Here is a 22312-nt window from a genome sequence, read left to right as displayed (position 1 = left end):
GATCTAGTGTTCTCCAACCAGTTTATATTCCCAGTTATTGTTCTGGACATTTTTCTGGGAAGCCACAGAAACGTGTGCCCGACCACCCCCTGGCAGGCACAGCAGAGGACGAGGAGAGAACCCTCCTCTGTCGAGCATCTAATATGTGCCGGGCCTGCCCTGGACACTGTGCAGCCATGTATCAGTCACCCCCCTGCCAGCCCCCATTGTACAGATGGGGAAATGGAGGGTCGTAGCAACTTGGCCAAAGTCACAGCTGAAAGGCACAGAGCTGGGCTTTCGATCCCGAACTCCAAGACTGGGTCCCCTCGTCTAGAGTAGTGTTGGGTCCTGCACCAGTACAGCTGGGGGGCAGCCTACGCCCTACCCACGACTCCTGCAAAGAGGGTCGGCCCAAGGGGCACAGCTGCCCTGGAATTCGGCGTCTCGCCCTGGGAGGGCCCTGGCCTCACCATGGGGAGACCCAGTTCAAATGGCACTTTGCTACCGTCTGGCTGTGTGACCCTGGGGAAGTCACTCCCCTCCTCAGGGGGTTCTCATTTCTGCTAATGATACCTTACGCTTTATAGCTTTTAGCAGTGGACATTTTCTCACGTACTTACTCCTGCAGACCTCGCAACACCCTGTAAAGTGTGCAGGGAGGGTATTATTTCTGAGCCCATTTTATAGATAATGACAGGCTGCGAGTGAGATGCCCGGGGATCCTACAGCGACGGAGCGCTGGGGCCAGGACTTAAAGCTGTGTTGCCTTGCTCCCCATCCTGAGCCTGGTCTGTCACCCTGAGCTGTCCTCCTTAGTAAGGAGAGAGAACTCTGGCCTCCTCTCTATTCTCTGCCTCAGCATTGGGCATCCCAGGACTCTTCCCCGCGCTGGTGGCTCTTGGGTACAAGGGGCTCTAGGAAATGACTGGACTGGGATCCTCGCTCTGGGCCAGGAGCCTGCGGAGGGAAGATGGAGTGGTTCGGGCTGTCCCTGTTACCGTCTCCTGCCTGGCCATTTGGGGCCCCTGCTGATGGAGGGAGGTGGGGTCCGGCCCGGCTGTCCCTCCTACCTCAGCTCCTGGCTTCCCTGGGGATTGTGCCTGCCCTCCTGTACTTCTGCACAGTACAGAATTTTCCAGACTCCTAGACAATGGTGTCTGGGCCCTGCAGTTCTGCCCGGATGCCCTCACCTCCTCCCCTGTCCCCTGACTCAAGTCTTCCTCATCCTTCTAGGCCCAGCTCTAGCCACCTGCCTCTCGGGGGCCAGCCATGTGCTCTGGCCAAGCCAACTCGGCTGTCTTGGGTTCTGCCCAGCGGGTGAGCTAATTAACCGGGTTAGTTAACTCCTCCCTGAGGCCATGAGACCAGGGGCTGTGGCTGCTGTAGGTCTGAGCCCCTGAAGGGTCTACCAGGCTGGCAGGGCTCAGGGTGCTGGGTCTGGGTGGGCCGGGCATGGCCGACCCCCTCAGGGTCAGCCTCACACTTGTGGCTCTCACACTTGGTGACCTTGAGCAAGTGCCCTATCTTCTCTGACCTCTGGCTCCCTTCTCTTAAAAATGAAGCTACTTTTCTCACTGACATTTGTGAAGCTTGCATGAGATAAAGCGTGCAAAGTACCTACCACCACTGATGTCTGTTGGGGTTGAGGTGCTCAGGAAATGCCTCTGCTTCCCCTCCCCTCCCCTCCCCTCCCCTGCAGTCAGCTCGGGCTTCATTCTGCCTCCACCCACCTAACACGTTTGAGCCCATATCTGGTTGGGCCTTGGTCTAAGGCCTGCGCTGTATCTGCTCTAGCTAGGGGCTGTTCTAGGCTGATAACCGAGGAAGGATTGGGCAGAGGGACAGAATCAGCTGCACACATAAATGTGGGTTTTTTTAAAAAAAGGTGTTTTTTTTTAACGTTTATTTTTGAGAGACAGAGCACGAGCAGGGCAGGGGCAGAGAGAGGGGGACACAGAATCCGAAGCAGGCTCCAGGCCCTGAGCTGTGAGCACAGAGCCTGACGCGGGGCTCGAACTCACCAACTGCGAGAACATGAGCTGAGCCCAAGCTGGATGTTTAACCGACTGAGCCACCCAGGTGCCCCCAAACATAAATGTGTTTAATCAGGCTCTGCTGGTTCTAAGTTGTGACCCTGGGCATAATCCCTCCTAGAGCCTGTTTCCTGATCTTCAGAAGGGGGTTACTCCTACCTTCTACGTTCTCAGGATCACCCTGGAGCCTTCCTGGTAGGGTAGGGGTGGGAATCCAGGTGACCCGAAGCCCTGAGGGCTGCCTCTCATGAGCCCAGCATGGTTCATTTACCTGTCTGTTTTCCTGGTGCAGCATGAACGGTCCCCTTCCCCTCTGGACACCCGGAGGCTCACCAGGCCATTGAGTTTTTGGCTCCTGGCCTGGTGTGCTGGGTTGCCTGGGGGCAGTAGCCTGTCTAGGGGAGCGGGCCAGAGGCCCCACCTGACTGTGAGACCGAGGTGGTGCCCCCCACCCCCAGCAGGTCCCTATGCTCACAATTCTTGGAATGCCAAGCCTGGCCCTGGGGCCCACTGGGGACACAGATCCCTTTCTACAGTGCTACACACCTTTCCTTTCCATGCCTATCTGTCTGCACATGGGACCTTCTCACGGTGATAGTAATCACACGCTTCCCTTTATTGTGCGAGAGCATTTTTATTCCTCAAACCCCCCACCTCCCTGTAAGGCAGGAATGAACTGTTATTATCCTAGAGAAGGAAGGGGGCTTGCCCAGGCCCGCTGCTGGGACTCATGACCTCTCCACCCAGCCCCGTTCCCCCATCCACGGTGTTTGCAGTCTTGGCTACATTTTGCCTTGCAGAGACATGCCCACCGGGAATGGGGAGCCCGGTTGAGAGGAGGTAGAGGTCTCCAGGGTGAAGGGTCCTAGATTCCTGCCCCAGGAGATCCGGGAGCCGGCATAGGGCCTACCCCACTGCACAGATAGGGAAACTAAAGTTTAGGGAAGAGCTGTGATTAGAAGGTAGAGGGTAGCCCAGGTTGAGCTCTGTTCCTTTCTTCTTCCCCTTCCCCAGGGCCCTGAGGGCTCAAGTTGGGGAACTCCGTGGGGCTGTTTGGGACCTGGGTGCTCATTTTGGCTTAGCCACTTCAGGCTGAGGTCATGTCCTCTGCCTGCTTCAGCAATCTTCGGGGTCTGTGAGTACCTCTAGTATTCCCTCTGGTGATACAGACCCAGACTTCTCAGAAGGGGAATCTCAGAGGGGGCAGTTTCCGGCCATGGCTCTGCCTGGTGCTCCCAGAATCTGGGGGAGGCCAAGGCTGAGGAGAATGTTCTGGGGAGGGGATGGGCCATTGTTAATGGCCGGTGGGGGAAGGACAGTGCGGGTAAGAACTGGAGGGCACCAGTCTCAGGGAGGCCACAGGGGAGGCAGGCTGTTGGCTAGAGGAGATGGTGGGTAGGGGGAGGCCGAGCTGGGCTGGCTCCTGGGGTGGGATCCTGCTTGGGTAAGCAGGGACTTCATTCCTGGCCGGGTTTTGCCTTAGGCTTCCCTGGGGACTTCCTGTGCAGACCAGAGAGGGCTGGAGTCCTGGATGCACAGAAGGCTCCCTTCACCTAGGATCTGTGTCCCTCCCTCTCTCCCTGTCATTCTCTGTCTCTCTTTCCTTACCTCTCCCCTGTCCCGCCCAGCAACACCCCCTACCAGTCTACCTCTGCCTACCCACCAAGTACCTCTGAAGCCAGAAGGTCTCTGGAGGTACCGAGACCCAAAGCCACCCTGGCTGGCTCTGCCCAGGCCTGGGGCTCTCTGTTCCTGGGAATAGAGCCATAACAGGCTGTGCCCCAGCTGTCGGGTGTCTGGGCTGCCTAAATGGCCATCACCCTGCCCAGGAACCTGGGGCTTGGGTTCTACCCACCACATGGGAGGTACAGCCCTTCATCCCAGGCTCGGAGGTCCCGGATGCCTACAGCTGACTGTGGAAACGGATTTCCCCAGGCCGCTCCTTGCTGGAGCTGGGACCTGCTATGGGGAAGGCTGGCTAGGCTGGAGCCGGGGGCCTGTATGCTGGTGAGGTTGCCCTGGACATTCCGGACGTCAGAGGCTCTAAGGAGGAAGGATGCACGAGAAGGAGGCTTGAGAGCTGGTCTTGAACACAGGGAGAGACAGGGGCCAGGGCGAAGCTCAGAGGAAGCCACGGGGGGAAATAGGGACAGATACACGGGGAAAGAGGCAGGGGAGGGGAAGGACTGAAGGAAAAAGCAGAGAGCCCTGCTCTTCCCTTCTCTCCTGGCCTGAGCCACTTTAGTTGGGTCCCAGCCAGGAAGACCCCCGTGCCCCCAGAGCTCATGGGGTTCGAGACCTGCTCCTGCGCTCCACCCTTGGCCCCATCTTTTCTGTGTCTCCCTCCAAGGACCCATGAGAGAGACAGTCCCTGTACCCGTGTGCGCAGCACTTTTCCTGGACTGCGTCTCATTCACCCCGCCCCCGTGTCTGTCCCTGGCTCTTCCCATCAAATATCCCTGGAGCCAGAATGCCTCTCAGGCCTAGAGGCGCTGAGAACTGTAGCCTTGGGAGGTGGGAGGTATTAGTCCATTTTACAGATGAGGGAACTGAGGCTCAGAAAAGTTTAGTGGCAGTTAGGAGTAGACAGAGTTAGGGTTTGACCCCACGGCTGTCTGATGCCCACCCTAACTCCTCATGCCGAGATAATTAGGGCTGCCAGACAGCCCCTGAAAGAGTCTGTGCAGGAGAATGTTCTGGGAAGGCTGCCTGGAGGAGGTAGCATCTCTGCTGCCTTTTTTCTTTCTTCCTGAACCCAGTGCCTAGGGACAGGATGCTGTGACCAAAGAGCTTGCCTGATGCCATGTGGGGTCCCTTCCTTCTCCCTAATTGCCTCCCTAGGGCACACTTAGCACCCAGCCTCAGAGTCTTAGGAACCCCAGCCCTGACGCAGAGGTTAACCCTTTGCTAACCACCTGCCTCCAGGCTCTGTGATGGGTGTGCGAGCTGGTCCCTGGCTCTCGAGTGTGGTTCCAGAATGTCTTCAGTTGGTTGGGAGGCCAGACTGTAAAACCCGGTGAACTTGGGTTAGGCCTTGGCGAAACTATTTTAGTTGGCTATCATTTGTAACTTTGTTTCTGCAGGCAGTGTAGATGACAGCAAAGGGTCGGACTGGTGGGGTTCAACTCCCAGCTTTACGGTCTGTGTCACCTTGGGCAAGTCCCTTTCCCACCCCGAGCCTCAGTTTCTCCCTCCGTAAAATGGAGATAAAAGCAGAAGCCACCTTGTCGGGTCATCGCAAGGGTGAACTGAGCCGTGTGAAGCGCTTGGCATGATTGCTGGTGACAGGTAACTGCAAAAATGTCAGCTTTGGTTAGTATTGGCTGGGTGCCGCTTTAAGATGATGTTGGTGTGTGATTGCTCCCGTTCACATCCGGGTCCCTCCAAACGGGGCACTCCCTGAGGGCAGGGGGGTCTCCTCCTTCCTCCCCGTGTCCGGCTCAGGGCCTGCCTGGAGTTGGAGATTCAATGGCCTGCAGTGGGCTCGGTGCAGGACGCAAACTCTGAGCAGAGACAGCCACTTGGGAGCCCCCGGGCGGGCCGGGCCGCCCCTCGGGCCACAAAGTAGGCAGGACCCTGGACTCCAGGGTTAGGGGGTCTGGAACGCAAAGCTCATGTGACAAGGGCAAGGGCCACCACCTTCCTGGGCCCCCGCTGATAACCCAGGATGACGAAGCCATGCTTTCCGCCTCACCGAGCGGCATGGGGTTGATTGGCTGAAGTTAGCGAAGCACCGCTGCCTCGGAGATGCTTCCGTAAACGCTCATGCCATCCATCGGTCTTCCCTCTGCCCGATGTCTGTTTCAGGTTTGCGGGGACAGGAACCTTCCTGGGGCAGTTTGCGGGAAGCCGTGTGTGTCCTACGTCTCAAGGGACAGTCTTCGTGCACACCCTCCTCCTGCCGTGTGAGGAGGGGAGTCATTTCGCCTGACTCTCCCCACAGCCCCCCGTCTCTGTGTGCTTGCATCCGAACGTTTGGCAAGCTGATCCCACCATTTCCCCGGCCAAGGCTTGATAGCCCCATTTTACAGATGAGGACACTGAGGCTCAAGGTGGGTAGGCACCTTGCCAAAAGTCATACAGCTCTGTGAAGTGGGATTGGAATTTAGGTCTCTCTCAATTCAAAGGCCATACTGTGACCTGGTTCATTGTTCTGTCCTCTGCCACGGGGATGGGGAGGGGTCCTCGGAAGGTGGCTAAATTCTGAGGGCCCATCCAGGTCTTCCTGTTAGGGGCCCTCGAATCTGAGGCTCCTGGATAGCCTCTCAGAGAGTTCTAAATATTCCTCCAAGTTAGGGCTTCCCAGCCGATGTGGTGAATGTCCCCAATGTGTTGAGATGGTTGGTTATCTTCTCAGCCCATGGGGACAGAGCCCTGGGCTGGCCAACTCACACCAGGAGCATTCCTCTCTATCCACCCCAGGGACCAAACAGATACTTCTCTACATGTATCGTTATGTGAAACAGGTTGGGAAAGAGATGGCTCTAACCAATCCCCTCCCTTACCCCACCATACATACTGAGCACACACATTCCCCAGAAGGGTGGGGATTCATAGTCCTCTCTGGGCCTCAGTCTCTTCATCTGAGAAATGGGGACAAAGTAGGTGATGTCAAAGGCATCCTTCTGGCACTGTGAGTCAAAATATATAAGCCCTAGGACCAGCATTGGGAGGGGGCAGGGTCTGCATGGGGCCCAAGTAGCCTGCTAAGAAGGCCAAAAACAGTCCAGAAAGGGAGCCATGGAGAGGGAGAGGTCAGAGGCTATGGTTCAGCCTCAGTTTGAGCCTTTGGCTGCATGGTGCCAGGTGGGGAGGCTGGAAGGCTCAAGGTGTCTGCGCTTCTTGGTGTTGTACCGTCTGTAAAGTGGCCTCGTCCTCCTCATGCTAATGGCCTGCCGGTCTCATTGCTTGGGTTTCAGAGCAGAGCCTCGTAGGAAGGGCCACATCTGTCAGCCTCATCAGCCACGCTGAAAGAACACTCTGGCCAGGATTGGTGGGGCTGATCTTTTCCTTCCTGACAGGAAGCCAGGAAGCAGCCTTGGAGCCGTGGCGGGATGAGGGGCAGGCAGGCAGGGGTGCGGAAGGGTGGGCTGAGCTGGCTCCACCATCTACTTCATTCACTTCGGCAGCAGGTGAGGAGGAGGGAGCTTAGCCACTTACTTGTGTGGCCTTGGGCGGGTCACTGAACGCCTGAGACTCAGTTTCCTTATCTATTAAATGGGTATGACAGTATCTCTGTGGGGTTCGTTACAGAGATTAAATAAGAGACAGTGGGAATGGTATGATACAAACTATAAGGTGCTGTTACTCCTGTGCCACAGTCCGGCCAGGCATGGTGGCTGCCTGCGTTCCTGGGGTGCCCCTGGCCTTCTTCCTCCAAATGCCAGGAGTCAGTCCCAGCTCCAGGTGTTAAGGTCCTTAGGAGAGGACACGTCACCTGGGCTCATGGGATGGTGCGGCAGAAGCGGGTTCCGTATCTGTAAGACAAACAGGAGGGCCTGGGGCTCTAAGATCCTGTGATTCCTGGGAGGGTCTGATCTGAGTGTCTTCTGACCCGGGATGGCGGAGGTGGTGGCATTCGTACCCCCGTGTGAGAGATGAGATGGGAAGGCTCGGAGAGGTTCTGTGATCCCCTTGCTCAAGGTCACACAGCTAGTTGGAAGCAGAGCTGGGATTCAGACTCAGGTCTTAAAGGAAACATGAGCCTAATCACGTTCTATGGCCTTGTGATTTTCCTGTTGCCCAGAGAAACGGCCTATTATACTTTTTCTTTTCTCTTTTAACAACAACAACAACAAAAGGGAAGATTGGGGAATGAAAAATAAGATCATGCAGAGGTCAAAAAGCCAGCCCCCGGAGCCAGCCGAGGTTTCAGGAAACACATCACCTGCCCCACATGAAAACAAACACAGCCACCTGTGACCAGCCTCTTTTCATGGATGACCAGGACAAAGTCCAGAGAACTGGGGAGCTGAGTGGCTGAGGACTAGTTTGCAGGTGGAGAGCCCGCAGGATAGGCCGGTTTCCAGAAACCAACAGCCAGGCCAGGCTTTCTCTGAGTTCCTGGTGAGATCAGGTGAGATCAGTTGTCAACTCACCAAACTGGCTGGACCTCCAGGCCTCAGGCAGGCCTCTGAGACACAGCCAGAGGCTCAGAGACAGAGGCACCACCCATGCTCAGGTCAGAGGCCCTGTTCCTTGGCCGGCCCAGCCCTGCCCTGCCCTGTTTAACCCCTACCCTCTTGCCCAGGAGCAGCAGCGGTCACACTCTGGCACGGAGGCCCCCAGGCCAGGCATACATTTGGAGGCTGGATCCAGCCCCCTCGCGCCCCCCCCCCCCCCACCCCCGGCGAGAGCGCTTTGGACTGTTGGTCAGGAAATCAATGACTCTGGGTAGTAATCATCATTGTTGTAATTTGATAGCATTTATTTGACACTTCCTGGGGGCCAGGCACTTTACAGATATTAGCTCCTGGAAGCCTTGCCATAATCCATTAGTCAGTCCATTTTACAAGTGGGAAAGCTGAGGCACTGTGGTGAAGTGATTGCTCAGGGGCACATAGCTGGCTACGATGTGCAGATTTGGTATCTTCAGGCAGGGAGGGCGGGAGGGATGGCCAGGGTGCCCAGCACAGACTGAGCCCTACTATGCATGAACCTGACTGTGGTTCGTCTTCATACCTGTGTGGGGCAGGTACGTTTACTATGCCCATCTGCTGACAGAGGCAGCTCTGTAGTGTTTCCCAAGGTGATGTGGCTGAGCTGAGGCATATGAGGCAGCTCGGGGGTGGGAACGAAGGGCTGCCGTGTGACTGTCCTATACCTGTCTATGCAGAAGGCCCGGGGAGCCAGGACAGGCAGCAGGTGGCCTGGGGATGTCCAAGTCCTCCCTGTGCGTCAGCCCTGATCTTGCTGTGTGACTTGTGAGCTCTTGCTGTCTCCATCCCCTCTGGGAAATGCGGGGATCTGGAAGGTCTTCTGCAGAACAGATATTCCTCCTGGGATAAATCACCCTGGTGTTGTGTGGGGGAGGGGTGGCGTGAGCCTCTAGCAAGAGGAGCAGAGGTACAGGGAACTTCGTGTGAGATTCTCCCCAGCCAGGCCCTGCTGCCCCAGGACCCGCAGGCCTGCCTGCGTCGCACTGGAAGCAGAGGGACCGGGCCACGCTGGGGACCAGGCCGATGGAAGTGGGTCTCAACACATTAGCATCCCCTGGAAACTTAAAAGACCCTGTAGTCTGGACTGTAACCCAGACCAATTTAATCAGGATCTCGGGGAGGGGGCGGGGTGCAGGCACGAGCAAGCTGTACAGCTTCCAGGGTGATTCTACGCACAGCCGAGATTGGGGATCAGTGCCCTAAGCCAGTTGGGAGATGGGCGAAGTACGAACCTCTTGGCTTTCCAGGGTGAGTGACCCAGGGAAAGCACGCGCCTGCCCATCTGCATCTAGGGATAGGGCTCCCAGCTTTTCTGACCTAGAGGAGATTAAAATCCATTCTTGGGAGTAAGCAGCCTCCCCTTCCCATAAACCAACAACGTCATTCTTAAGGACCAGAAACCTCCAGGTGCAGGATCAAAGTTGGTTTGTCTCACCTCCTCTGAGAAATCTTTCCTGAGCTCCCCAGACACCCCCTTCCCCTTCCTTCTTCCTGCAAATACATACCGAGCGCTTAGCACGTACTAGGCACAGCTCCAGGCTCTGGGATCCGGGGTGAGCGAGACAGACACAGCCCTCCCCTGAAGGAGCCATGTTCTAATGGGGGCTCTAGACGCACTAAGTGAACCAATAAGCTAACTGCGGTGAGCGGGCCATGTGATAGGCCCCAGTGTCCAGGGTGCTGTTCCTTACAGTCAACAGGGGAGACCCCCTCACCCCAACCTGAGACGTGGACAACTTGGTTGGGGCAGGGACGGGGGCTGGATGTTGGCATGTTTGGATTCTGCTGTGCAGATGAGGTGTTCAGGGAAGGCCTCAGGGAGGAGGGACCTTGACCTATAGGAAGTGGAGGAACCAGCCGGGAGCTTTGGGGGAACCACTAGGACAAAGGCTCTGAAGCAGGCAAGGACCTAGTGTACCAAGTCACAGAAAAGAGTGGCCTTAGGAATGAGCGCGTGTATGGGGAGGGCCAAGGCGTGCGTTGCTGAGGACAGGGGAGGGGCAGGGCAAACCAGACGGGGCCCCGCCTGCTGCCTAAGAGGCTGGATTTTATAGGGGACATGTTGGCTACGTCAAGGTTACAGGGCTGCAGGCAGGGGAGTGACAAGGTCTGGTTTACGGTTTTCAAACCCCTTCCTGCAGCGTGGATGAGGGATGGGGGAGGACAGGAGTGGAGCCTGTGACCAGCAGGGAGCTGCACTGGTCCAGGCAGGAGGTGAGATTTGGGCTGGGTGAGGTGTGGGACTAGAGGAGACACCTTCAGGCTGCGGGATGAGGGGGAGGAGGGAGAGGGAGTGTGGGTGGGTGTGGCTTTTGGGTGTTTGGTCTGGGACAGTTGTTGGGTGGAAAGGCCACCCCCACCCCATCCCTGGCCCCCGAACCCTGCAGCACGTAGAATCCTTAGCGCCGGCCCCCGAGCAGGCGCCTCTGGTCTGGCGTTTCCCAAGACGTGCTCCGTGTGGCCTTGAGGGCTGTTAAGTGAAAAGTGGTTTCAGTTCAGATCTTGAAGATGTTAACAGCCTAGTGTGTGGTGGCTCTCGGGGAGAAGAAGTGGCACTTTACACACTCGGTGACAGCAAACCTTCTGTTCTTAACAGCGCGTCTTCGAGGACTCATTGTGAGGCGCCACTCCAGGAAACGCTGATCTGGTTCCAGCCCGGCATCGCACAGGTGAGGAGGCGGGCCCAGGGAGGGCGGTCACCGCGCTGGGTCCGGTACCCCGTGTCCCACCAGAGTGGGCACTGAACCCGCACCTCCCCACTCTGGGCCTGCCGGTGCCGCTCTGTCACGTAACTGTTTTCCACGAGGCCGTTTGGGGACATGCGTGTTCCAGGGTCAGGCTGGAGGGCCCCTGCCAGACCGAGCCTCCTACCCTACGAGTGCAAATTCTCAGGTGCCCCACACGGACAGCGGTGCTCACGAAGACACCGGCTCTTTCCCAGTCCTGCTTCCTGTACCCAGGGGGCTTCGGGGAAAGTGAAGGAGCCTTGGCGGTGGGTCCTGGCACCCAGAGCTGGCTCAGGGAGCTCGCCCCACAAAACCCCCACCCCACCCCTTGGATGAGGACAGAGGAGGTCTAAAAACAGTCTCCGCTGACTCAGGGGCCGTGGGTATCAGACCCCTTTCAGGTGGCTGGGCGCTTGAAAGTCCACGTGTTTTATCTGGAAGTCCCTCCTCACTTCACCATCCCTCCATTCTCCCCTCCACCCATCCCTCCATCCATCTGTCCATCATCCTTCCATCCATCCAGCCCGCCAGTTATCCCTGCATCCTCCCTCCGCCAACCCCCATCCGTGGCTCTGTCCAGCCACCCGTTCCATCTTTGATTCTGCAACATTTGCTGGGAGCCTACTTTGGTCTCATAAATAATACATAGTCTTTCCCCTCAAAGTATCACGGTCCACAGGGGAGATGGACAATGAAGTAGACAATTACCATACAGCATCATGAATTCTAGTGGTAACCTCCATTTATTGAAAGCCTACCATATGCCAGGCATTTGATCCACATTATCTAATTTAATCTCCGGACAAAGCTTCCAAATGGGTTTCATTTTCCTCCTTTCAAAAATGAGTAAGGTGACGCTCAGAGAGGTTAAGTCAGCTGTTCAAGATCACACAGCTGGGAGATGAGAGAATTACATTCAAACCCAGGCAGGCCCTCTAACGCCGGAACCTGTTCTTGGAACAACGAATCCAGTATCCGAAGCTATTGGAAGGAAGCGGAGAGGGGGCGTGGCTAAGCAGCAATCTGTGTTGACAGGGACTAGGTGACTATGGTGGTAGAGACAAGGCTGGCTGGAGTAGAGGCGTCTTCCTGGAGGTGGTTTCTGAAGTCAGTCTTGAAGGATGAACAGGCGTTGGTAAAATATCAGCGCGGTAATCTCTCAGTACAAATTGATTAGGCGTAAAATGGTGTATTTGGTCCATTTAAATTGTGGTTGCTTAGAAATGGTCAATTTACCTGCTATAAAGTATAACATAAAACAGTCCCTCCTACCTACTGCTCAGACAGCTGTCGGAGACTGCTCTGGAATTTTCCAATAAAACGCGCATTCGTGTCATTCCCTTGTATCGTCGGCCATCCGTACACGCTTGCCAGGAGGCGTGGGCAGACCCACCAGTGTTTACGGAAAGTATACACAAGGAAGCATAACATTCTCTTCAACTTCATCTGCAAATGAAACCCTCACCCCTTACTTCTTCCACAAGTACCGATCGACACAGGCCCAGGGAGCCCTGACCGTACGAGGTACTGACTTATCCGTTTACAGCAGTGGGTTCAGTCAGGCCCCTCACTCTGTAGGTGAGGAGAACGAGGACCTAGAAGTCCCTTCCCTGTGGCCACGTGTTGGCAGAGCCAGTATTTGAACTCTTATCCGGGGTCCTTTGTCTCCTCCCTGACTGCAGTTCCTTACATTCAACTTTTGCCACCTCCATGTGCTACAAAATCTTTTTATGTTTTTTCCCCAACTATTTAAAAATGTGCAATCTGTTCTTAGGTCGCAAGTTGTACAAAAAATAGGTGGTGGGTTGGATTTGCTCCACAGACCCAGTTGGCCAACTCTCGCCCCACACCAGCCCTTCCGCCTGTCTTGTGGATGAGAAGACTGAGGCTCAGATCCCCAGGCCTTCTGACCCCAACTCTGGGAGCTCCCTGATGTTGCTGCCACACCCCGTGTCAGAGCCACCGGGGCACGTTCTCAGCCTGGGCTGTGACCCCGGACCTTCTTGGGGCTACCCATCTCCTCCGTGTCGCTTTGAGGGGGAAATGTCTGTACCTTACAGGGAAGAGAGACTTTGCACCCTTGGATGTTGGCCAGTGTGCCACTGGTTCTGGGCACCTTCTCCTCCCTCAGGAGATCCCCAGGGAGCCTCTGGGGCTTTCCAGATTGGCCAAACTGCCTGCCAGTCATGGGGCTGCTGGCTCCTGTTCTAACATCTGAGCCCCACCCCCCCTCCCCAGCTGCCTCCCGGAGAAGATGGGGTGGCCTAAGGGGTTAGGTGGCCTGAATTCTGCCCTTGCTGGTCAACATACCAGTGACTGGGGACAAGCTCCTTCACCCTTCTGTGCCTTTCTTTGCTTATAGGACACGGAAGGGCTTTGCCCGATGTCTAGTACAATTCATGTGAGTGCCCGAGACCAGCGAGGTTGCTCAGAGTCTGGAGCATCCGTGAATACCAGTTTAGCAGGTTCTGTCTCCTTCTTGCCCGCTTGGGAATCCCAGCCGTCCCCAGAGATCCCTTTATATAGTCGAGGCCACTCAGACAGGACGCACTTCACAGGGGAAGGGTCTTGGGCTCTGGAGCCCACCCCTGCTTGGGCACTGTGCGGCTTGGATGAGTTACTTCACCTCTCTGAGCCGCGGCCTCCAGGGATAGGAACACCTCCCTCGCTTTCTGGGCGCGTGAGACGCGGGTGGCCTCCTGGAGTCGGTGCCACTCATTGGCGGCCACTCTTCCTCACTCAGCGGGCCCAGACTTTACTCTCGTCCGCCAACTGCCCTTTCTTTCCTGAGCACCCACAACCCTGTGAGGCTGCCCTGGCGCCCCAGCCTGAGCAGAGGATGTGGAAGTGGAATGTGTAGAAACTCCCTTCCCGTACTGCCTAGAAACAGACAGACAACGGTTGCCAAAGACCGTTTGCGTGTGTCTCCGGTTGCACAAGATCCCAGCGCGCGCTGCTCGGGCCCTTGGCCGCTGCCAGAGCTCCGCGAGGCTCTTCCAGTGAATCGTGACCTGTCTGTAGACTGCTTGGGGCTCAGCCTGGGTCAGCCCCCCGGGGCGTCCCGCGTCACTTACAGGGAGGAGACCTAGCCAGGCTAGCATGAGAAACACGCCCCCTTCCCCTCCAAGAGAGACTCTTTCCTCTGCTGTTTCTTGTTCCGCACAAGTTCATGAAGAACCTGTGGTCTTCTGTGCTGGAGGGGGGAGAAGAGAACAGTCACGCTCCTTCATGGGGACCGTCCCCTGCAGGTCTCCCTCACGCCAGGCCTCGGTTCAAGATCTCAGATCTCTAGACCTCCTGACACAGGGAGCCCCTGTACTCCCCGCTCCGGATCTGGGATAGGCCCCGGAGGGAGTTGCTATGGCCGGGGTTTCCCTGGCTCCTAACTCCCCGTTGTTGTCCCTGCGTTTCTCAGACCCCAGCCTTGGACCCTGGTAGACTGGAAGAGCCGTTCAGGCCCCTCTCCTCACGTTGCACTTGAATCCCTGCAAGCCTTTGTTCAGGCTTTGCTTCCATGCCACTTGTAACAGGGCGCTCATTACCACTCAGATAGCCTTTTCCTTCTTTGGACGGCTTTGCTTCATGTTGTGCCCAAATGCGACGCACAGAAAGGCAGCTAAGGAAAATGTTCTCTAATTGAGACGTGAGAAAACTGAACTGGGTCCCTTGGGAGGTGGTGGGTCCTCCCCCTTAAGCCCTCTCCCCCGTTACTGGAGGTGCGGAAAGTCAAAGCGGAGCTCCCACTGGCAAGGATGATAGAAGATTATTACATGCAGAAAAGGCAGAGGGGACCTCCATATGGACAGGATGTATTCACAAGGCTTAGGGCTGCCTTTTACCCTTGCAAGAGGAGGAAGGGGTAAAGCCCACCCCTTGGCCCTCCTCCCCTCTGCTCTGTGGCCTGCCCCTCCACCTCCCGTCCGCAGGCCAGTGGGAACAGCACTGGGCCCAGTGCCTGCTTCCCCACCCCCAAGCCCAGCTCTGCCCATGCAGCTGCCCCATGCAGCTGTCCCGGCCCCAGCTGCCCGGCCCTGGCTCCTTTCGCCCCACGGAGCCCAAGAGCTGGGCTGTTGTCATTCCTGGATTGTGTGTCTTCAGGGAGGGGGCGAGGGCAGCCAGCTTCCAGCTTCCCTCTTCCGGCCTGAGGTCCATCAGTGTGGGGAGGTACAGCCAGTGTGCTCAAGCACAGTTTGTGTCTCAGAAGCACGAGTGTATTGCCCAGGAAAACAGTGAAAAATTGGGAACAACCATGGGTCTAATCATAGAGTATTGATTACATGCTTTGTGATATATCTGTATCCGGGACTTTAACCCTAGGATCCTTGGGGGTTCCTGAGCGAGGTTCGTGGGGCCTATAAACCTCCGGAAATTATTTGCAAAATGCTGCCCATACGTGAGTTTTCTGGAGGAATCTCGCCCTCCAAAGTGTCAAATGATCAGCAGTATGGAATCCTACACAACATGTAAAGTTGTGTCATAGAACATTTTATCAGCATGCAGAGATAGTATATTGTAGAATGAAAAAGGCGGGTTACAAACCACTCTATACAGTATGAGCCCGGTTTTGTTTAAAACCATCTGTTAAACACACATGCTGGAAGTATAGCTCCTAAAATGATGACGGTTTTTATCTTTGGGGTAAGATAAAAGTTTTTGTTCCCTTTGTGTTATTCTGTATTCGTTGGATATTCTACCGTGCATATTTGTTCCTTCTTTGAGGAAAAGGTGGAGGGCGCACTCGGTCCATTTTCTAAGAAGCCAGAACTCTCCTTCTCTCCCAGCAGCCCCCTGGCCCCAGACGGGGCTGCAAATCTGTGCCATAAGCTGTGGTCTCACCTCTGAGTCTCCAGCAACCACCTGCCAACTTCCTTGCCTCCTCCCTTTGACCAGCATCCATCTGGGCATTTCCAAAGCCCAAGAGGGTCCTACGTGACTTCCCTCCAGGCCCTGCCCAGTTGAGTGGCCAACCCAGACTAACTGTCAAACATCAGGCAACCGAGATGGCCTGTAGGCCCGCACTTCCTGGCTGTGTGGCTTTGGGCCAGTCATCGAACCTCTCTGGGCCTCCGGGTACCATAAAACAAGACCTCGTGTTAGTTCCTCCCTCTGGGATTGCCGTGAGGATGAGCTGGGATGATTTGGGGGCCGCTGGGTCACTGATAGCGGTCAGCATTGTTCCCTTTCCACCTGGCCCAGCCTGGCCCTGACCTACCTGCCTTCTCTCCCCTCCCCAGGGAGCTCCAGGACCAGCAGGATGGGGTCAGCCTGTGTCAAAGTCACCAAATACTTTCTCTTCCTCTTCAACTTGCTCTTCTTTGTAAGTACGACCAGCACCAGCCAATTGCCTCCAACAGAGACTCTCCTCCTGGGGGCAGCCCAGCCTGAGGACCCTCCAGACGCTCCAGGCCAGCGATGGCAGTGGGACGTGGTCAGCGAGGGCCGAGGACAGACCACTGCAAATGGAACTGGGTGGGGCAGCCGGGAGATAGCCTCCCCTCCAGCTGGTTCTGTGGTGGAGCACTGGATGCCTCTCCCAGCTGTCCCCTCTCCTGTCCCCAGCACCGCGGTCCTGGGCAGTCAGGGTTGGAAGTAGGCACGGGTGTGGAAGAGCCCCCTGGGTGTCCCCTAACTCATCAGCAGGGAGTTCTCTGAAATCTTTCTCGTCCTGTCCTGTCCTGGCCCTCCCCCTACCTGTGTCCCCTCTGAAGAACTCCTGTTACGGTTCGAGATTTCAGCTGCCCCCCTCCTCCCTCACGCCCGTTGTGGGGGGCACACCCAAGCTCCCAGAGGGTGTGCAGGAGAGACCAGGCTTGGGGCCAGCGTGGGGACCCAGTCCCCCTTCACCAGACCCACCCTGGCAGGCCTCACCAGGTCCCCAAGCCATGGGGCCGCCCAGATGTAAGCCCAGTGCACATCTGGAGCTGGTTTTCCTGGGGCCTCAATTTTCCTCTCTGGCCTGGCACTGACTGATTCTTCCTGCTTGGAGTTGCAAGGATGATGTTGGGGTGTGCGTGTGTGTGTGTGTGTCAGAGAGAGAGACAGGGTGTGTGTGAGTGTGTATGAGTGTATGTGTGTGAGTGTGTATGAGGATGGACGTGTGTATGAGTGTAGGAGCAATGGGTGTGAGTGTTCATGCATGTGTGATGCGGTGGGGGAGGGAGTGTGATGCATGTGTGTAACTGTACTTGTGTGTATGTATTAATGTGTGTGATGGGCAAGGGAAGAGTGATACGTGTTCATGTGCATGTGAGTGCACGTGTGTGAATGTACACGTATGTGCATGGGTTGTGAATGTACACGCGTGTGTGAGCGTGTGTGAATGTATGCGCGCGCGTGTGTGTGTGTGTGTGTGAGATGGGGTGGGGGAGTGGCCTGAGAGGCCCTCCCGGGCCCAGGGTGGTGCTAGGGGCTATGTCTCCTCTGTGTTGCTGGTTTACCCTATACTGTTAAAAATCAGGCTGAAAAAGAAGATATTTATTATGATCCGACTTAATTTTTAAAAGTTACGCACACACACACGAATATTTCTGAGAGGGGAAGAAAATGCCTCTCCGTGTTAGTGTTGGGATTCCTCAGAACTTGGATTTTATTCTGGGTGCTTCTCTGCGTTTTCCAAATCTTCCTACAATACACATGAATTACTTGTGGGGAAAAGACGTTTTATGTCAAGTCACACAGGATTGTAGACAGTTTGGAAAGTGAAGAGTCATTCTAAATCCCCCCTCATAACCGTAACCCAACAGATACTTACGAGTGTGTTGGCACACGCAAACACACACACACCCTTATGTGCATGCACGTGCACGCACAGCTGTGGTGCTGCCTGTTGGGCCGTTTGTCCACCCAGCCCCCTCCTCTGAGACCTTGCTGTGGCTCTTGTCCTCCCCGGATGGCAGCCGGGTCTAGAAGTTACCGCAGCCAGGGCCTGGGCACCTGGGCTTCCCCAGCTTGGCGGTCAGGTCCCTCCTGGCTGGGCCAGGCCTCTGGAAAACAGTTGCCGATGCAGCAGGGGCCAAGCCTTCCCTGGCAGGTGCTTGGTTCCTGGGCCTCCGCCTGGCTTCAAGTCCGGCCAGGACTGGGGGACAGGAGGAGGGTGGAAGTGCTGTGGTTCTACCCCTGGGGACTCTAGGGACTGAAGACAGGGGTCTGGGCTACAGCCTGGGGAGCGCCGGGGTTTGGAGTCCAGGGACACAGACAGCCCGTCTCACCCCGTGCAGTGGGAGGGAGGGGGTAGAGACTGGAGAAAGGAAGCAGGCTTGATGGTTTTGGCCGAGGGGTCCCTTCCCATCCTGCTCCTAGCCTGCCCCGTGGAGCCAGAGGCTGGAAAAGCTTGTCTCCGGCCAGAGTTTTGGGGGCTGGCAGGAGTCAGGTGTTAACTCCCCGCGTGCTGGGGTCCAGGATGGCCGATCAGGATGTGAGAGGGGGTGGGCAGGGAGAAGGGGAGCTTTCATCAGAGGAGGGGGAGGGGAAAGGAGAGACTCAGAGGGACAGTGCACGTTTGTTCGTTCACTCACTCCTCCCTCGTTCGCCATGTGTGTCCTAGACACCTGTGCATATTCAGACCCTGTCATGGGTCCCGGGTAGTCGCTCACCAACAGAAGGGCCATGGTTTCTGTCCTACGTTCTTGGTGGAGCTGGGGGGGGCTCCAGTCAAGTATTTCTTCAAATGGATGATAAGACGGCATTTGTCCCGTGTGCTGGGCATGAAGGATACGGCCCCCAGGAGAGGTGGTAATAGGGCACTTGACCTTGTCAGGATGGCCAGCTGCAGCTCCCTGGAGTTACGTGTGGGGGGTGGGGAGAGAGGAGTCCGGGCTTCTGCATGAGTCCCGTATGGGGGCGGGGGGCAGAGTGGGGCTTTCCGGGGTGCGGGCCTTGCAAGCCTTCCAGGAAGGATTCTGGTTTTATTTGGTGCATGGTGGGAAGTAGTTACGTGATCAGACTTGTGGTTTGGAAGAGTCGCTCTGGCTGCTGTGTGTGTTCGCATATGCATACGTGTACACGTGTTCATCCTTGCCTACGCTCCCTGCTGACCCCGGGCTTCCCAGAAAATTGCCCAGTCAGCTTTTCTTAGGTTCACAGAAACCCAGAAGCCGCTTGCTGATGCCGTACTGTTCTGGGGGAAGCCGTTGCTATAAGGGTCCTGGCTCCCGGCTGAGCCCTGAGGGGAGATTCTGGTGGACCTGGGGGGCTGGGCGTTGTCGGTTAAGGTGGGGGTGCCCCATGGTCTCAGCCTTGGTTCACAGAGAAAGAGAGTGCCAGGGTGCCTCCGCCATTCTGGTTGGCTGCCTGGCTGGGGCTGTTCCTGGCTGACTCACAGCCTGGCGGCTGGTCCAGCCACACAGATGTCAGTCTTTGGACATCAGACCCACATGGGGCTGAATGGATGAGTGCCGGGGACTTCCTTTTTGGGTGTCTTGAGGCGAGCCGAGGAAGTTAGCTGGGAAGTCCTGGATTTTGACCTACTTGGGATTATGTTTGCCCACAGGGAGTTTTCTGCCCTGCCCTGTGAGTGTAGGGAGTGAGCAAGTCAGGGGCTATGCCATACGGGTCAGAGGTGCACAGGAGCAGACTGTGGGCCTGACGCCTGGCCATCGGCCAGCTGTGCTGTGAGGGGCAGAGTTGGGGTGGGCAGGGCCTCAGGAGTCTTTGGGAATCAAACTCCCAAGTTCTGTAAAGTCCTGCTTCCTCCCAGCAAGCTATATAGTCCGAGACACCCCCACCTGACTCGAACCCTCCGGCTCAGCAGGGTCCCAGTAGCCTCACTGTCCCCAGAGGCTGGCTTTCCAGGTGAAGATTCAGGACAGACCCTGGGTATCCCTGCTGAGGCCACCATCTGGCCTAGAGTAATAGACCTGGCTTTCAGCCCCTGATGGGAGGAATGGGCGACCTCTGGCAAATCGGGGCGTCAGTTTCCCCATCTGCAAAATGACAGTAACAGGGCCCATCTGGCAAGGAGGGAGGAGGGGACTCGTGACCTGCTGGGAGACAGTGGGGGACAAATGTAGGGTTGCCATCAGCTGCTATTGTCTCTAAGGGGGTCAAGACTAGGGCAAGGTGCGTGAGGCACTCACTTGGGGATGAGAAAGAGCCCCACGCTGTGCCCTCTCAGGGCTCCGCTCTTTTCAGAAGGAAAAACATCACTGGTACCGATCCTGCCTTTATTTAAAAGTTTGATATTTTGTTCATCATAGATTTTTTTTTTTTTTAATTTTTTTTTTAACGTTTATTTTTGAGACAGAGACAGAGCATGAACGGGGGGAGGGTCAGAGAGAGAGGGAGACACAGAATCTGAAACAGGCTCCAGGCTCCGAGCTGTCAGCACAGAGCCCGACGCGAGGCTCAAACCCCCGGACCGCGAGATCATGACCTGAGCCGAAGTCGGCCGCCCAACCAACTGAGCCACCCAGGTGCCCCATTCATTCATCATAGATTTTTAAAATGAATTTTGGTTTTTAAAAAGTAATTGCTGCAAATTCTTATCTTGGGCTTTGTGTGTGTGTGTGTGTGTGTGTCCTCTTAATTTTTATGCCCAAGGCAAGCACCCCGTTTTCCTTACTGTGGTCCTGGCTCCAGCTTTAATGACAGCACAGCAAGGCTGTTCAAGCCCCGTGGGCTGGGGTGCTCACCCCACGCTGAGGCTCAATCAGCAGCTGCTGGCCTCGCAGCTTAGGACCTGATGGCTGAGCGGGGAGCCCAGGGCCTGTGATGGAGGCGGGAGGTGGCATGCTAGGACCCTCAGGTGGGCTCAGGCCAGACCCCAGGTGAAGGCCCGCATTGTGGGGTGATGCAGGGTCCTCTGCTCCCAAAGGGAACCTGTGCTCTTGCCCCGGCTACAGGCACTTCCCCAGCCTTTGCTGGCTTGGGGGGATGTGAGCCTCCGCTGGGGTCCCACCTGGGGAGTAGGCTCAGGTTGGGGGCCACCCTGGTGTGAGGCAGGGAATCCCTGGGCCTGTGCCACCCATTCTCCCCAGGTTTACCTTTCTACTCCTGCCTTTACAGTGGGTTCCAGATCTCGTTCATTTCCTGAGCACTCAGCACCTGGTGAGATAGGTGCCCTGGGGATACAGAGCTGCATACAGCCCAGCCCTGCCCTCAGGGAGCTCACCATGTAGCCTGAGGACACACACAGCTGGTGAAAGCCAGTAGGAGGGGCGCCTGGGTGGCTCAGTCCGCTGGTTTGAACTTCCATCTAGAGATTTCCGCTCAGGTCATGATCTCACGGGTTTGTGGGATTCAGCTGGGAGTCTGCTGACAGTGTGGAGCCTGTCTGAGATTCTCTCTCTCCCTCTCTCTCTGCCCCTCCCCACTCTCGTGTGTAGGCACGCTTTCTGTCTCTCAAAATAAGTAAGTTAACGTTGAAAAAAATAAAAGAAAATAAAGCCAGCGGGAATGGCTGTTCAGAAGGTTGCAGGAGTGGTTGCCACAGAGTAGGGGCCCCTTGGCCGGCCTGGGGGAGTCAGGGGGGCTCCTGTGGAAGCCGAGCTCTGAGGGGCAAGTGGCAAGTGGGCCTTGATGTTCAAGTCCGTGCAGGGTTTTCCCCAGAGGTGGTTTGGGATGTTTGTGGCCCCTGAGATGGGCTGGGGGTGAGGGGGGATGGCCCTGGGGAAGAGCCATGAGGTAAAGCAGGAGGGCATCCCTGAGGGGAGGCTGATTGACTTGGTTTAACCACCCATGGGCCTACGGTGGGGGAGACTGGAGGCAGGCCCTGCTGTCTGGATGGCTGGGGTGCACCGGGACTTGGGGTGCAGGGCCTGAGGCCACCCTGACATCCCTGGGCTGGGGCGGGGATGGAGGTGGTGCTCCCCCTTCCCCCCGCCGTGTCCTCCTGGCCTGGCTGCAGGGGCAGCCCGCGGGGCCCTCAGAGGCCCCCATTGACTGCACCCTCTCTTTCCAGATCCTGGGCGCGGTGATCCTGGGTTTCGGGGTGTGGATCCTGGCCGACAGGAGCAGTTTCATCTCTGTGCTGCGTAAGGACCCCTCTGATCCCCCTACCCGGCTGGCTCTGGAGTGGCGGTCCGGGGCAGCAGGCAGGGCCACCACATGAGGACTTGAGCCTCAAAGCCAGTCCCTCTTCCAGCTGCCCTCAGGGCCTGCCCCAAGTCCTGTGCTGAGCACTCTGCCCTGGGCCCCCTCTGCAGGGGTTTTCAGAAGGAATTTTCTCTCCCTCCCTAAACAAAGCTGCTGTTGTCTGGAGAACAGTGGGGGGTTGAGGGAGGCTTGCTCTCCCATTCCCGGCCCTTCCCTCAGCCCTGACCTTGAGAAAGCCTCTTATATTCTCCTTCCCTCCATTTGCCGGCTCAGCAAAATGTGGGCAACAGTCCCTCCCCAGTCAGTTTAGGTAGATGGAGGAAAGGCCGGGAAAGACGGATTGTCAGGAGTTGGTGACGTGCCTACTATGTGCCTGGTGCCA

At 56.6% G+C, this 22312-nt stretch overlaps 1 protein-coding gene across 4 annotated transcripts in view; it reads left to right on the top strand.

Moving 5' to 3' along the window:
* Positions 1-22312, top strand: part of CD82 (CD82 molecule) — a 51030-nt gene that overhangs the window by 10237 nt on the left and 18481 nt on the right. The window contains exons 2-5 of one of the 4 annotated variants that reach the window (XM_060606447.3): positions 5823-6067; positions 10770-10842; positions 16134-16216; positions 21797-21869. In XM_060606447.3, the coding sequence (XP_060462430.1) occupies positions 16154-16216; positions 21797-21869 (136 nt within the window). In that variant the 5' untranslated portion in view covers positions 5823-6067; positions 10770-10842; positions 16134-16153. Of the gene's footprint in view, positions 1-5822; positions 6068-10769; positions 10843-11971; positions 11995-16133; positions 16217-21796; positions 21870-22312 lie in introns of those variants that run through there. The other 3 variants (XM_060606446.2, XM_078433386.1, XM_060606448.3) reach the window with 3 other exon arrangements.

Source organism: Panthera onca, chromosome D1, assembly GCF_046562875.1.
Source record: "Panthera onca isolate mPanOnc1 chromosome D1, mPanOnc1 haplotype 2, whole genome shotgun sequence".
NCBI classification, from domain to species: domain Eukaryota; kingdom Metazoa; phylum Chordata; class Mammalia; order Carnivora; family Felidae; genus Panthera; species Panthera onca.
The sequence above is the reverse complement of the archived record's forward strand: the minus strand, read 5'-3'. Positions and strand labels throughout refer to the sequence as shown.